At 39.6% G+C, this 15,832-nt stretch overlaps 1 protein-coding gene across 1 annotated transcript in view; it reads left to right on the forward strand.

The window, feature by feature from the left end:
* Positions 1–15,832, forward strand: part of MED12L (mediator complex subunit 12L) — a 312,438-nt gene that overhangs the window by 61,883 nt on the left and 234,723 nt on the right. Inside the window, exons 6-11 of the mRNA XM_054585210.1 lie at positions 1,563–1,732; positions 4,123–4,233; positions 5,260–5,529; positions 8,711–8,860; positions 9,866–9,965; positions 10,271–10,407. Of these exons, the coding sequence (XP_054441185.1) occupies positions 1,563–1,732; positions 4,123–4,233; positions 5,260–5,529; positions 8,711–8,860; positions 9,866–9,965; positions 10,271–10,407 (938 nt within the window). The remainder of the gene's footprint in view (positions 1–1,562; positions 1,733–4,122; positions 4,234–5,259; positions 5,530–8,710; positions 8,861–9,865; positions 9,966–10,270; positions 10,408–15,832) is intronic.

Consider the following 15,832-nt stretch of genomic DNA (forward strand, 5'->3'; position numbering starts at 1 on the left):
AAAAAACAAAACCTTAAAAAGAAAATAAACTCTTGACAAAGTAGGGATGTGTGAATGTGTTATTTTTAGCTCCTGAGGCTGAAATATTCTGTGGGGATATTGAGAATAGTACCATAGTGAAAGTGAGCTAATAGCAATGCTTGGCACACAAACTAGGATTTGGATCCTTGTTATTTTTGTTTTTGCTTATTTTAGCTAAGCTAAACTCATCTCATCTGATGGTTGGCATTCCACTTTGTTGAACAAGTATCATGAGACTATTAGTCCATTAACAGGGGCACCAGAAGATGATGACATTGATAATTTGCTCTTCTGTTTTTACTACCAGTGGGTTCATTTTAATGATAATATCTGTTATTGGTGGTGAATGTTGACCTAGTATCTGTTCATCTTTTGCATTGGCTTATTATTAAAGTTTAACACGTGCATTTGAATTTGAATTTTAAATAAGACACAATTAGAATAAATGGTTTAAAGCACAACTTACAGTAGTTATCTCTGGGTACTGTTGTCAAGTAATTTTGATAGTATTCAAACAGGAAAAAGTACTCAATAAGTAACAGAGGTTTAGTGTCTACTTATACTTTTGTTAAAATAGCTTTCTTTAAAATAAGGTGGGAGAACCTGTTGCCAAAATAACAGGAAAACAGCATCATGTGGTAATGTTTCAATAGGATGGTTTCTTCTGTAATGTTGTTTGGCTAATCCTTGGGGAAATTTGGCTGTGAGCATGCAGTTATTACATTTTCATCCACAGAATGGGCTAAAGCTGGCATCTCATCCCTCATGGTTGCCAGAGGCAACACGCTGATTTAATTTGTGCCCCCGTGGCAGACGTTTTTGAATAATTTCAGTGATTTTTTTATGCTACTGTTTCTGTTTCCTTCGCAGCCGCCTGCCTTTTGTTGCTCACCACTCCTGCCTATTGCATTCTGAGGCACTTAGTGTGGGCTGAGGAGAGTGGAATAAGTGGAGGGACAGGTGGTTGTCTAAGAGGGCAGCCGCTCTGCGGCCCTGGCCGGCCATGGGCAGGCGTCCCCTCTCCCCTGTGAATGCCACTCCTCTCACAGATTGTCAGTCACAGAACAAATCTTAATTAGGCATGTTTGAAACTTGACTTGGTTCCTGAAAACATACCCTCAGAGAGCTGCACTTGGGGGGTTTTGAATTCTTTTGGTATAGACTTGAGCTTTCTTGAAGTGCTCCCCTCTGCTGTTGTTTCCTGCCTGTGCCTTTGATGTTTTGTTACGGTAACTGTTGTTTAATGTGGAGGATCCCCTGATGCATCTAATTTGAGTGTAAATGCCTTCTCCTGGATAAGAGGGTAGCAGAGGCACAGAGGAGAGCCACCTTCTCCACTCAGCACTGGCCAGAGCGCTGTGGGCTCTGGAGGACAGGCCCATGGTACATGAGCGTGCCCTGCTTAAGGGTGAGCCTTTCGAAACAGTGCTTTCATGTGCAAAAAGCCATTTTTATGTTATTTGTTTTATAAGTCCACCTTTAAGATAATCAGAAAGGGAGAGAAACAGTTAATTTTTATACCTTTTTTTTTTTAAATGCAGAGTGGACACAAATATCTACCAGATATCTTCGAGAGCAGTTGGCCAAGATTTCTGACTTTTACCACATGGCTTCCAGTACTGGGGACGGCCCAGTCCCTGTGCCACCTGATGTGGAGCAAGCTCTGAAGCAGTGGGAGTACAATGCAAAGCTGGCCTTTCACATGTTCCAGGTAACCTTGACTGGACAGTCTCTGAAGCTTTCTCTTAAGAAAAGAGCGAATTCCTTATGTTTAGTTTTCAGGGGTTAAATTGTATCTCTACATTCAAAGGGAGCAATCTGGCATTTCTCACCTTAAATTAGATTCAAGGCAACACCTTTGCCCTGAGTTGACAGCTTCTTATTATACATATTGATCTCCAGCTTTAATGATGTCAGCTGTTTTAATGCACTATTAAATATAATCCTTTTCAGCCTTTTATTTTGCAAAAATTGGATGTATTCATTCAAAAAGCTTTGTGTTGATGTCTCATAGTAGATACCCTTTAGAGTTTAGTTATTCCAAAGCTAGGTCATCTTAATTGGCTCAGCTGCAGTTGTAACGGCATTGAGGCATGACTGAACTGTCATCCAAACGAGTTGATGTAAATCATACTGACCAGAAGAGGGCGCGTATGCCTCTAGTTGCCTCAGTCTTTACTCCTGGCGAGGAGGAAGTGTGTGTATAGAGCTGAAATTGTATTGCTAGTATATAGTGTTTCACTACCTCCTATCTTGACCAAAGAGGAGGGGGATTAGAAAGAATGTGTGGCTTCCACATTTCCCCCTTAGAACTTTATTTATTATTTTCAGCTTGTGATTTTTTTTCCTAAGAGCTCAGAGTAGGAAAAAACATGGTCCTTTTGGGAAGTAGCATTGTTGAAGTCAATTAAAACAACTCTTTACAAATCCTAGTTCCATTTATTAGAGGGCTACTTCAGTGCCTGCTCTGAGCTTTTATGACTTTTATTGAGCTGAGGATTTAGTCTACATCTTTTAAAAAGTGTCTTTTACAGTGCTTAATGTCTTTGGAAGGATTTATGTATTAGGGCAGTGAAATCACTGTCTTTTATAGGAAACAGTTAGGCCATAAACTGATTGGAATCTAATTGGAACATTAATGCCGAAATGTAAAAGTTTATTATATTTTTGATTTGCCATATTCTGGAATGTGAAACTGATCCTAGTAGGTACACGTGCAGACATACCCGTGCAGGAACAAAGTCATGGGCACATGGGCAAAAGCCCCTTGAGGATGGACCATTGGATGGCCATTGGCACTGAGCCAGAGGAACAGTGTATTTATGAAGATCCTTTTTGTTTAAAACTTGCATTCACCATCTCTTATACCTTAATGCAGAATTCTATTTTATTTATTTCTTTATTAAGTGAAAAGTTCCCTTTACTGGTTTTAAAGTTTTAAATTGCAGTTTTTCTGTAACTAACCGTTTAAATCTTTTTGACTTTCAGTGTTTAAAAAGTTAGAAATTAGCAACAAGAAACTATCTTGATATGTCAACATGGTGTCTTTGTAATTTTACAAATACTGTAATTTATCAGTACAGTATTTCATACAAATTGTTGGTAACAACGGTTGTGGACCACTGGTAATACATAGATGTGTAAAAGTTGCTAGGAACAAAGTAGGAGTTCATACTAACTGCTAAGGTTGTTACCTGAATGACCATTAAAGTATGTGTCTTTTGCAGGAAAAATTGCTTTTTGTTTCTATCTTGAGGTTGCTTTCATGATGTGAATCATGATATAAAACTATACTGTGACATCAAATATATATGTGTATGGACTTTCATAATACAGTGTGTGTATTCGGGTGTATGTATATATATACATATGTATACATACATATATATGTGTGTGTGGAAGGCAGGAGAGGAAAATATTACGAGTGCTTATGTCAAGGGTCTGTATAACCCCTGTGGGACATTCTGGAAATTTGTAGGTGTGTTATTGGTTTTTAGTATAGTTATGCTGGAATATTTATACATTATGGTATTTTATTATAAATTCCTTTTATTTCTTTATATATTATAGTTAGTTATGCCATTATATTTTTAAGGGTATATTTTACAAGTAGGTTATAGTATCTGAATTTCATTTTAGGACAGAGGAGACTATTAAGGGGCATCGGATCTGATGGGACTGTCAACATCTGGTCAAGATAATGGTGTGATGGGCGCTTCTGTTCTTTACAATCATTACCACTGGCCAGGTTTCCTCCTGTGAATATGAGCTCATACACCTCCAAAATCTAGCCAGGGGCTTCATATGCCTTGAGAGTCTTTTGAATTTTCTTTCTTGTAAGCATAAAAAATTTAAAAAATTTAGAATGAAGCAGATTACCAAAAACTAAAACCAACAGCAACAACAACAAAAAAGCCCCCAAACCAATCATACAAAGTAATATTCTTTTTGTTTGGAATTTGGACTGTGATTAATGAATTTTACTACAACAAAAGCAACAGTAATAAAATTTTACTTAAGCATAAGAATAAAAATGCTTTTTGCATTTTAGTTGGTTTTATTTTAACATTATTAAAGAATTTTTTTCTTTATTTATATAAGGAAGGAATGCTAGAAAAACATGAGTATTTGACATGGATCTTGGATGTTTTAGAAAAGATCAGACCAATGGATGATGATCTTCTTAAACTCCTGTTACCACTAATGCTGCAGGTACAGTACCTATAACCATGAGCCAGCTGATTTTGTAAGAAATGAATCTGATAAAAATGATTAAGTAGAGGTGGAAGAGGACAGGATTTCATTTTGAAATGGAAGGAAAAAGTATCTTGATGCTATGATACATGAAGTGATAAGAGGCTTCTTAAGTTTTAGCAGTTATTTGTAATGGCCATGTTTGTAGTTTTATTTACCTGTCCTTTTTAAGTATACTCGCCCACATTGATTTCTCCCATCACTGAGCTAAGGAAACAGCTTTTAAAATACTGTCTCCTTGTTCACATAGATTCCTGTGAAAACAAAGCAGATCATCTCTTTTTAAGGCTGCAGAGAATCCTCTACATTCATTTGATATTTTTTGAGCCAGTGGGGAGAGGAACTTCCTATTTTAATGATTGGTTTAAAATCTGTTAAAATTTAGGGTATGTGGATGAAATTTATCTAAATAATTTTTTCTGGGAAAGGTAGTACATGTATTTGATTATTTAAATGATATAAAAAAGTACCTGATGGAAAGTAATAGTACTGTTTCTCACCCTAGTGCACCCTCTCAGAGACTGCACCACGCCGGTGTCCTGTGAACCGCCCCCCACCCCCCCCCGAGATGTGCTGTCATTACAGCAGCCACCAGCCAGATGTGGCTGTTGAACTGTGACGAGTGCAAATTGGGATTTGCACTCTTAGTAAAAAAATAAAATCAGATTTCAGACTTAATGCAGAAACAGGAGTATGCATAGTGTCTCAATACTTCTTGTTTTGATTACATGTTGAAATTATAACATTTTGGCTATATGAGGATAAATAAAATATATTATTATTTTAATTTTACCTTTTTTTAATGGCCAGTAGAAAATTTAAAATTACATATATGGCTTGTGTTATGTTTCTGTTGGACAGTATTGGTCTACACAGTACCTTTGAAGGTTTTTATGTATTTTTAAATTAAAAAATGTGTGTAGGGTGTGTTGAAATAGTTATTTCACTGGTCATGACTGAAGCCTGGTTCCTTGTACTTCTCAGTATTCAGATGAGTTTGTTCAGTCGGCCTACCTGTCTCGTCGTCTTGCCTACTTTTGTGCCCGGCGTCTCGCCTTGCTGCTAAGTGATAGCCCCAGCCTCCTTGCTGCCCACTCGCCCCACATGATGATAGGACCAAACAGCTCGAGCATTGGGGCCCCCAGCCCTGGCCCCCCTGGCCCTGGCATGAGCCCCGTGCAGCTAGCCTTCTCAGACTTCCTTTCTTGTGCACAACATGGTCCTCTGGTTTATGGACTTAGTTGTATGTTGCAGGTAAGTACTTGGACCTTGTTATTTTATGTTAAATTTCTGTGTAGGAAATAATTGTAGTGGCAATTGCATCCTCAGCTTTCACATCACAGCTCTAGTTTTTTCCTTAACCAATTAATTTATAGATGGAAATTTCATGTTTTTATTTGCCTATGTTAAGTCAAGCTAAGAGAAGATTAGTTGCTTTAGTCTAGAAGAAAGTTATTGTAGTTGTTTTTTGTTAGAGCCATTAGTAGTAGTTCAATGATTAAAAATCCTTTACGGAATCCATAAAATAAGTCAACTGTATTACTGTTCTTCTGGAAAGTTAGCTTCATCATGAAGCATTCTTTAGCTTCCTCAGTTTACATCCTGAGTTGGTTGCCTCTTCTCTCTTTCTTTAAAACCCAAACAATTTATCACACTCTGTTCATGTGCCAACCATTCTGTTGGTGAGGTTCGTGACCGTCTAGTAGCATGCAGGCCTCTGGGCTGACACTGTTGGGAATGAGATGTAGCCCTGCCCTGAGGAGTTCACAGGTTAGTGTTCAGGTCACATTTCTTGGGCTCTTTGCTAAGGGGCTTTGAGACAGGCCTTGCCATGAAGACATGGTAGAGTTTACTGCTTTGTCAGGAAGACTGACTTACAAATGGGCATTTTTGTATTCTCAGATAAGGGCTGCTGGAGGGATGCACAGGGAACTAAGGGAGTGGAGAAGTAGAATTTCTGAACCCACCAATTCAGGGGAGCTTTCTGAAGGATGTGGGTCCTGATTTGCGCTTATGAGTTAAAAAATGAGAAGGTGTAGAGTCTGTTGGCAGAGCTATCAGCATGAGCAAAGGCCTAGAGGGTTGCTTGATCCTCTTGTGTGCAGACTGGTATTAATGGAACATAGAGTATAAAATCTCTTGGTGGTCAGGGCATAGAAGACTCCTGTGTGCCTTATGATTGGGATTTATTGAAGGATCTTATGCACAGAAGTGACACAGTCAGTTGTGTGGGTTAGTTAGATTGTTTAAACCATAGTAGGGGGACGATTTGTGCAAGTGGGAAGGTAGGATAGAGAGAGACAAGGCAAAGAAATAAGTTTTGAGAGTCTAGGTAATATTATCCCTTAGGGTCCCCAAGTGGACATTTCCAAGAGGTTGTTACTTGTCTGATTCTGGAGATGAGGGAAGACAACTGGCTAATGTGTGGCCATTTGGCTGGTCAAAAATCTGGGAGGGGTGAGGTTACCTCAAGGGTCAGTAGTGAGAGAGGACTTGTGGACCTGACGGGCATGACTGGCTAAGGGGTGGCAGAGGGAATTGCTCAGAAAAGTCTGGCCAGACGGGAGAGAGAATGGGGAGAGAATATTATTATGGAAACAAAGACGATGAGAATAAGGATAATACTGTTGTAAGTCTGTTATATTAATAGCATTTATTATGTTCTAGTCACTGTTCTAAGTTGTAGCACATATTAAGTTATTAGTGTTATAAAAACAACACTAATGAAATGGTGGAATTCAAATCCAGACTGCCTGGATCCAGAGTCCACACTTTTAATAACCACATGAAACTGCTTCTCTGGGTACCACGGAAAATTTCAAACAGCAATTAGTAGTGGGCAGTGCCCAGTGGCTTGGGGAAGTCTGGTAAGAAGGTGGCTGAACTTGTCTTTGCCAATATGGTGGTGTCGTTGATGATCAGTTGGATGTTGGGTGAGAAGTCAGATTAAGATGGGTTGACGAGCGATGCAGAATGAAGGGAAGAGACAAATTGCTGCTGGGTGAAAGATTTTTAAAAATTAAGTTTTGATGGGCAGATTTGAACATATTTCTTAAGGTAAGTGTAGACTAGTAGAGAGAGAGAGAGCGCGCATCTGAGAATAGGAGCAGAGGGGTATTTGATAGATCAGTGCCCCAGATATGGGATTCTCTAGAATTAAGAACACAGGGAAGAGCTGCTGTGGACCGGAGACGAGAACTCGCATTGTCACAGACGGGAGGAAGTGGCTAGGGGTGGGTGCCAGCGGAGGCAGCGCATGAGAGGGTTCAGAGACTTAACGGTCTTCCTATCTGCCATCTGGGTTCCACAAACATGTCTCCTAGAATCTAGTATTTTTATTTTTAAATTCACTTTTTATAAAAAGGAAATGTTGCATTTATTCTCTAAGCTCTCTTCATTTGCTGTTGAGTGACATGATAACATAATGGTTAAGGCATATACTTTAAAATCATTTCAGACCTGATTTTAGCTTTTGGTTACTTTGACCTTGAGGCTCTGTCTCCCCATGTGTAAGTGGGGGATGATGAGAATTCTTTTTACCTGATAGAGTTAAGGTTATGATGACAGAAAGCTTTCAGGACAGTGTTCAGAACAGAGTGAATGCTTAATTAAATGTGAGCTACACTATTTAATTTGCATTTAGGAGGCATCACGATTGGCACATGGTTCTAAGCATGTGTGCTGAAGTCAGTTTGGGCCTGTTTCTAATCTCTCTGTCTCATAATCCTCTTTTGGGGAATAATAGTACCTACCTCTTGGGGGCTGTTGTGACATATAAGTAAGATGGTCATAGAAAATGCTTCGTGCAAGCTGGTCGAGTAAAACAGGTTCGTAAGGGTCTCAGCCCGGGTAGATAAGCAGGCCAAATGCAGCCCATGAGCTATAATAGGTTTCATGTTTTCAATGTGTTATTAAAATGAAAAAAGAAGAATATGTGACAGAAACTATAGATGGCCTGAAGATCTTAAAACATTTACTACCTGGCTTTTTATAAAAAAATTTTCCAACTGCTAGTTCAGGGTTGCTGCCTACTCAGCATTTATGAGGCTACTTGCTGTGCCATTATTTGAAATATTAAGAAAAAAATTTCTTTTTAGAGTTCATAACCTTACAAATCACATATTTAATTCCATCTCCTTTTTTTAATTTCATAAAAAAATTGTTTTAAGTGACAGTTTTTAAGTGATTATTTTTATTGTTTCCTAGGTTTCCTGTACTAGATAATTTCTCAATAGCAATACTTCCTCCCTTTCAAATCAATAATTTCTTAGTTTTGTCTTATCAGTTGAAAAATTTTGGGGTAAAATATTCATATTTTATTTTAAACTCACTGGTAGGAAACTGTAAAAGTCATGACAAGGTGTCATTTTACTGTAAGGTACTATTATACTTTTTCCTTTCTGTAACTCTCTGGATTTTCCTGGTGTATTTCTAGACTGTCACTCTCTGTTGCCCAAGTGCCTTGGTGTGGAATTATTCCACAAATGACAATAAGAGTGCGAACCCAGGCTCACCGCTGGATCTGCTGCAGGTGGCTCCCTCCAGCCTCCCCATGCCGGGTGGGAACACGGCTTTCAATCAGCAGGTAGACTTTCTGTTGTGGTGGTTTGATGGGGATTCTTATTTGTTTAAATTATTATTATTATTATTTTAATCCTTACCTGATGACATGCTTATTGATTTAGAGAGGGGAAGGGAGGGAGAGAGAGAGGGAGAGAAACATTGATTGGTTGCCTCTCGCAAGCACACTGAATAGGACCAAACTCACAACCCAGGCATGTGCCTTGGTTGGGAATTGAACTGACGACCTTTTATTTTATGGGATGAAGCTCCAACCAACTGAGCCACGCTGGCCAGGGCAGGGGTTCTTGTTCTTAAGAGGCATCAGGGCATAATGGGTCAAGTGGGTTTTAATATTTCACGTGAACGTCTCACATGCTTGGGTGACATTCCCAGCTCTTCCCCAGTCCGTGGCCTTGGGAAGTTCTTAGCCTTTGGGAACCACAGAAGTTCATGTTGCTCCCTTTCTTCTGACCTTCTTGTTGGCAGTTTTTGCCAAGAATTCTGCCACCCAGACGATAATTATGGTGATTGTTCTACACAACAACAACTCTCATAGTGGTAGTCTATGATACTTAGTAATAATTACATGTTTTTATTAGTGCTGGATTATTTGGTTCAAAGACTTAAAGAAACTTGAACCAAAGAATGGTGACTAATATTTAGAATAGGGTCCCTGTTTTTTGCCAGTCTTAAATTAATGAATTATGGCTGGTTGGTTTCATACATAGAAGAATAGCTCAAAGATGATATTTAGAACTTTTACGTTTCTAGATGATGTCCTAGAAGATTTTCACTTACAATTTTGCAAGCATTTATTTTTGTGAGCATTTATTATTGAAAATTGTCATTGAATCACCAATTGTAAATTTTAAAATGCGCTCTTGGGCCACAGGCTGAATTTCCTACAATGCAGTCAAGATTGTAGTTTCACCATAGGATGCTTTGCTCATGTGGAAAAACCTGATATGATTTATACAACCACTGTGTCTTTTCAAATACAAGGTAATTAGAAGTGGTTATTTTTCAGGTTCGGGCAAGGATTTATGAGGTAGAACAGCAGATAAAACAAAGAGGCCGTGCAGTGGAAGTTCGGTGGTCTTTTGACAAGTGCCAAGAGTCAACAGCAGGTACAGAACGCAACAGAGGACTGCTTTTGAATGTGGGACTTTTTATGTCATGCTTCTGATTCTTGCAAATCCATCCAAGTGTTGAATAAGGATGCTTTTTGACAGCCATCTAGTGAATTTTGGTGTCCTTTAGTTTATGCCCTTAAGATCTTGGCTGGCATGTCAGGTTTGGTTTTGTTGGCAATTCTTCTATGCCAAGAATGATTTCTTAAAATTTGTTTTGCACCACATAATAATGAGTTTTGCCCTGTGCTGTTCTGGCTTCATTTGGCCTCTTTAACTACTTGCTTAATTTCCACTTCTAGGTGTGACCATTAGTCGGGTTTTGCACACATTGGAAGTGTTGGATCGACACTGTTTTGACCGAACTGATTCCAGCAATTCAATGGAGACGCTTTATCATAAGATTTTCTGGGCACACCAAAATAAAGATAACCAAGAGGTAGTTATTTTTTTCACCTTTTATTACAATATTTTCCTCTTTTTCATTAAGTAAATTTTGCTAAAGCCTTTTCTATAAAGTGTGTTATATCTTATAAAGGGGTCTTCACTCTGAATCATTCTTTTGTAGGACTAAAATGTTGCATTATTATAAAAACAAAATATCCATTGTGCTGGTGTACCTAGCTATATTGATTGGAAGAATTTTCCTTTGTCATTTTATCATTATTTCCCATCATTTTAGTTTAAGCAGAATACTCTTCATCTGGTAATTGGACTTTATATAGTGGTTTCGTTTAACCAAGGGAGAATAGATTTAGCACATCAGAAAGCAGTGAATGAATGCTTGTGGTTATTGGTGTTGAAAAAGCTGTAGACAAGGTGTTATTCAGAATTCTCCAGAGAAACAAAACTGGTAGGGGGAAAATTATATATGTATGTATTTACATAAGAGTAAGAGAGTATTTATGGTCATTTGACATATAATGGTGTTTTGGACGTATAATGACAGATTGCACATATGACGGTAGACCCATAAGATTATAATGGAGCTAAAAAATTCTTATTGCCTAGTGACATTGTAGCCATCACAGTGTAGTATAATGCGTTCCTCACACATTTGTGGTGATGCTGGCATAAATAAACCTTCTGTATTGCCTGTCATGTAAAAGTATAACACATAATGCTTGATAGTGATAATAAGATGACCGTGTTACTGGTTTACGTGTTTACTGTATATTTTATTGTCATTTTAGAGTGTACTCTTTCTACTTATTAAAAAAAGTTTGCTGTAAAACAGTCCCATGTTAAGCCAGCAGAAACCTCATACATCTCATGCTTACCATGTCTGATTGCATCATTTCTCCTGTGCTCCATTTAATCTCATGTCGTTTTGTATGGTAACATGCTGTATGGGCTTGTAGTGTAGGTGCAATAGACGATACCATATAGCCTATGTGTGTAGTAGATTATGCCATCTAGGTTTGTATAAATGCACTCTGTGATGTCTGCCCAACAACAAAAGTGCCTACTGATTCATTTCTCAAAATGTATCCTAGTTGTTTAGTGGCCTACGACTGTATTTTAAGGAATCAATCGGCTTACATAATTATGGGGGCTGGGAAATCTGAAGCTGGTAGGGCAGGCCAGCAGGTTGGGGATAATTGCAGCTTGAGTAGGAGGGCTGCCTGGAGGCAGAATTCCTTCTTCGTGGAGGAGCCCTGTATTTTCTCTTAAGGCCTTTAACTGTTTGAATGAGGCCCACCCAGGTTATGGAGGATAATCTGCTTTACTGAGTCTACTGATTGAAATGTTACTTACATTAAAAAGAAAAGCAAACTTTATAACAACACCTAAATTAGTTTGACCAAAAAACTAGCCAAGTTGACACACAGAATTAACCATCGCAGGCAATTTTTATTATATGCTTTCCTAGCAGTAGATTGTTTCATTATTGAACTTATTAAGAAAAATAGAATTTTCAGTTTCCTTTCAGTTCTTTTTTTGGGGAAAAATAGTTTGTGTTCTTTTAACAATGGAAAGTGCCTTGGTATGTGCTAGGCACCAGGAATGAAGGGGTACGTTGTAAGACATGGTACCTACCTTCAAGGAACACTTTAGTTAACTGATTATAAATATCTTTAGTTTTATTACTAGTCTTTGGTAATGCATATATGGAAAGCAGAGATAAAACAGAAACAACTACCACAAGCCTTTTGTTATTCTACATTCATGTGAACTTAATGTGAAACTTTTCCAGATTATTTCTCTTTTGAGAATATTTGTGAGTCAGCACTGTGCTTTTCAAAGATAAGCGTCAAGACCATTGGTGCCAAGGAGGGCATCAGAGTGTCGAGTGAGGTACACAGAATGAGTGATTTCTAACTTGTGTGAGCCTAAGTAGAAATGCTTCAGTACTTCTGTAGAACATACTGATGATAAAAGTCTACATCATTTTCTGCTTATTGACACAGGATAGAGTGTTACTGGAGTTTTTGAGGGTGGACACCTGAAAGTCTTTTTGTAATAAAGACTTTCTTGGATAAGAGGCTTCAAGAATACTACAATTTTTTAAAAACTATTTTGTTTATTTATTTTTAGAGAGAAGGGAAGGGAAAGAGAGAGGGAGAGAAACACCAATGTGTGTGCCTCTTGCGTGCCCCCTGCTGGGGACCTGGTGTGCAACCCAGGCATGTTACCTTGACTGGGAATCGAACTGGTGACCCTTTGGTTCACAGGCCAGCACGCAATCCACTGAGCCACACCAGCCAGGGCATGAGTACTGAGTTTTAATACATGGAAGTGAGCTCTCTGGAAGGGGAGTAGAACTACCTGAGATTCAAGGTGTGCTTTTTGATTGCTAACCTGCTTGTGCTTAATGTTGAGTAAAGACTACATTGTCCCCCTCCCCACCCCCCCGTGAGAGTATTGCCTAGCCCACACAAACCGCTTCGGTTTTGTGGTTAGCCGGATTGTATAATATAACTTTCTAGTGAATGAAATGGGCAACTTCAGAATTATATGCCTCATTCACCCATAATGTTATTCACAGGTACTCTAAAGAAAAAATCGTGAGTATCTTATCAAGGACAGAAATTATGTTTGATGCTTTTGAACAAAATTATATTATCAGGTGGTCTCTCAAGCACAGTTGTCTCCAGTGTGCAAGAAGAAATGATAAGAACTTAGATTACATTTTAAAATGACCTTACACTTTAAGCAGTTCTGTTTTGTCTAAGTTTTATAACTAACATACTTGTTATGGTACTATCAGTATAGAAATAAGTAAATATGTGTGTAGGGAGAATGTTCACTAAAAAAATAAAAATACTGAGCTGTATGTGAGAAATATTGGGAAACCCCTGCTCTAAGCTTCCTCTAAATGAGAGACTTTACCCAGAAAGCATGAGGTGTGTGCCACTAGAGGGCGACATGTGCTCAGGTCTGAGAGTCCTGTGTGCTCTAGTAACATAAATACACTTCATTGTAAGGAACGTCCATTTAGAGGTAATTATTTAGGGGTAATTATTACATGTTGACTCAACTCTGGAAAGGTTTGATGTGAGTGACTGGTTACTATGCTGTTTTATGAGTAAGACAAAAACTACATTTTAACCTGTAATTCAGACTGGTCACCTTTCTTAATAGAAAGAATAGCTGGATAAAGCCTTCTGAAACGTTTAACTTTATTTATTTATTTTTTTAAAGAATATAACATTGGCATCTACTTCTATGTGTGTGTCGATATACGTATGTGTATGTGTGCAAATGACAGCGCTTCACCTCTGTGTTGACTCTTCACAGGGTTTCCTGTTTTCTTGTTTTCTGAGTCACTTGATGTATTTCTGAAATTCGTGTGTGAGCTGCGAAGCTGTATCGACTCGGCTCGGCTGTGTGACCTTGAACAGGTTACTAATGGCTCTGTGTCTCAGTGTCCTTACTTGTTAATGGGCACAGAGCATTTGACCTTTCTCTAAGGAGACATGAGCACTTTCAGAATTGTGAAGCACTATGTAAATATGTTTCAAACTGTTATTGTTAATAGTAATATTATTAGGATTATATCAGAAGAACCGACGTAGTAATATATTGGAAGTTATAATTCTCTGATAAGGAGGAGTGTAATGTGGTATGGTTAGTATTCAGAAACACATCTCACTTCCTTAAAATGGACCTCCCCCTTTTGGTTTCATAGTTTGCTAGGACTTAGACAACATGGTAGATAACAGAAAATGTGACTGGTCACATTTTCTGCACTTGCAGTGAGGTTGAGGTTTGCTTTTTCTGGACTCTTGTTCAGGTATGTCTGGGCCCTGAGTTGCATGGCTTCTTTTCTCACATCTGTTTGGGAAACTTGAACTTAACTCTCCTCGATTCCCTTTTCTCTGGAACTGCTAAGGGGAAATGCTGTTCTCTGTACTCTCTTGCAGGGAGAGCAGCTGTCCAGATGGGACGAGCGGTCAGAGGTTCAGATTTGTGTTGTGTAATGTCTCAGTATTTGGTGAAAGCCCTTTGGAAACAGTGATGCACGGGATGGAGTGATTCAAGGCCTTGGTCCTGCTCTGTGGTTGGATTGCGGTCAGAAGATGAGAGTAGCAGCTGACACTGTGCCCACAATGGGGGAGTGCCAGGCTGTGACATGCTTTCACTCTTTCCACATGAAATGCTTTGTTCCTGTACCCTCCCCCTCCTCTCTTTCCTGCTGCCCCCAGATCCTGAGCTACTGCTTCTGTGTCAGGGCTCAGGTACTAGTTAGTGTAAGGGAGTGAAAATGCGAATCTCAGAACCCTTAATACTTGCTTGGCTCTAGATCTGTGCCACTTGAATTCCCGTTTACTGGAGTGTGGGATGTAAAAATGTGCTTAGGACAGAGCTCGTCACACAGCGGCCAGACAGGTGCTGGGCTGCTGTGTACAGGCCTCTGGGAGTGTGGGGCTGCGGTGAGCATGGCCGTGCCTTTTAGGAACAGTAGAATCTCTCAGATTCTACTTGGAATGGCAGCCCCACTCTTGCCGCATCATCCAGCATTTCAAGAGAACTTGGATACCGCGATTTGTGTGTTAACTTTCTCAGTCTCACAACACTCCACAGGCCAGGCTGCGTGTCTCGTGGTCACGTTTGCTCAGATGCCTGTTACCCTCCAACTCTGGGAACATGCTTTATACAGCGTTGACTCATTTATTTATTTAGTGTTTTAGAACTATTTCTACTTCTGGTGATGGAGGCAGAGAAGCCCGACATCCATGTGAGGGAGCTACTATGTCGGGTATGAGGACCTCTTGACTCCAAACCCTGACTGGGTCTGTCCCTTGTGGCTTCTCCTCTGAGCAGCAGGATGAAGGCGTGTACCCTCAACCTCCAGAGTCCTTGGGCCACTTCCTTCCTCTTGGCTTCTCTCCTTGTTGATGGTGGGTGTGAGGGGAGAAGCAGCATGTACCTTTGGGTGCCGGGGGTTGTGGGTAGAAGTTAAGGTGTGAAGGTGGCAGGAAGAGCTGTCTTTACCTCTCTCTCTGCTGTCCCAGGAACCAAGCTTTGTTCTGAGTCATGAGAAGGACGAACCAGCTGCACTGGGCAGAGCTGGTCAAAACATCAGCAGCTTGTGCAGTTCCCCTTTCCCTGCTACTAAACAAAGCATCTCTCACCAAAACCCTGGAAACCTATGTGTTTGCTGTTTGTGTTTGTTTAATGCTTAGAATATTCATGAAGTATTCTTTGAACGAACTGTGGTGAGCTCACACTGATGATGTGAATGGCAGCCTGAAGTCTAGAGCATGTGCCCAATTCACATGCTGGTCTCCAGGGCCAGACCAGGTCTGTATCAGAGTGGCTGATGCACCACCTGAGCACCGAGACCTGTAAGACAGAGTCTCTGGTTCTGTGACTGTGCTTGTCTGTGTTTGTCTTCCTGCAAGGCTGGACTCCCATGG

This window comes from Pteronotus mesoamericanus, unplaced genomic scaffold, assembly GCF_021234165.1.
Source record: "Pteronotus mesoamericanus isolate MK-2021 breed Mesoamerican mustached bat unplaced genomic scaffold, CSHL_Meso_final contig_82, whole genome shotgun sequence".
Classification (NCBI taxonomy): Eukaryota; Metazoa; Chordata; class Mammalia; order Chiroptera; family Mormoopidae; genus Pteronotus; species Pteronotus mesoamericanus.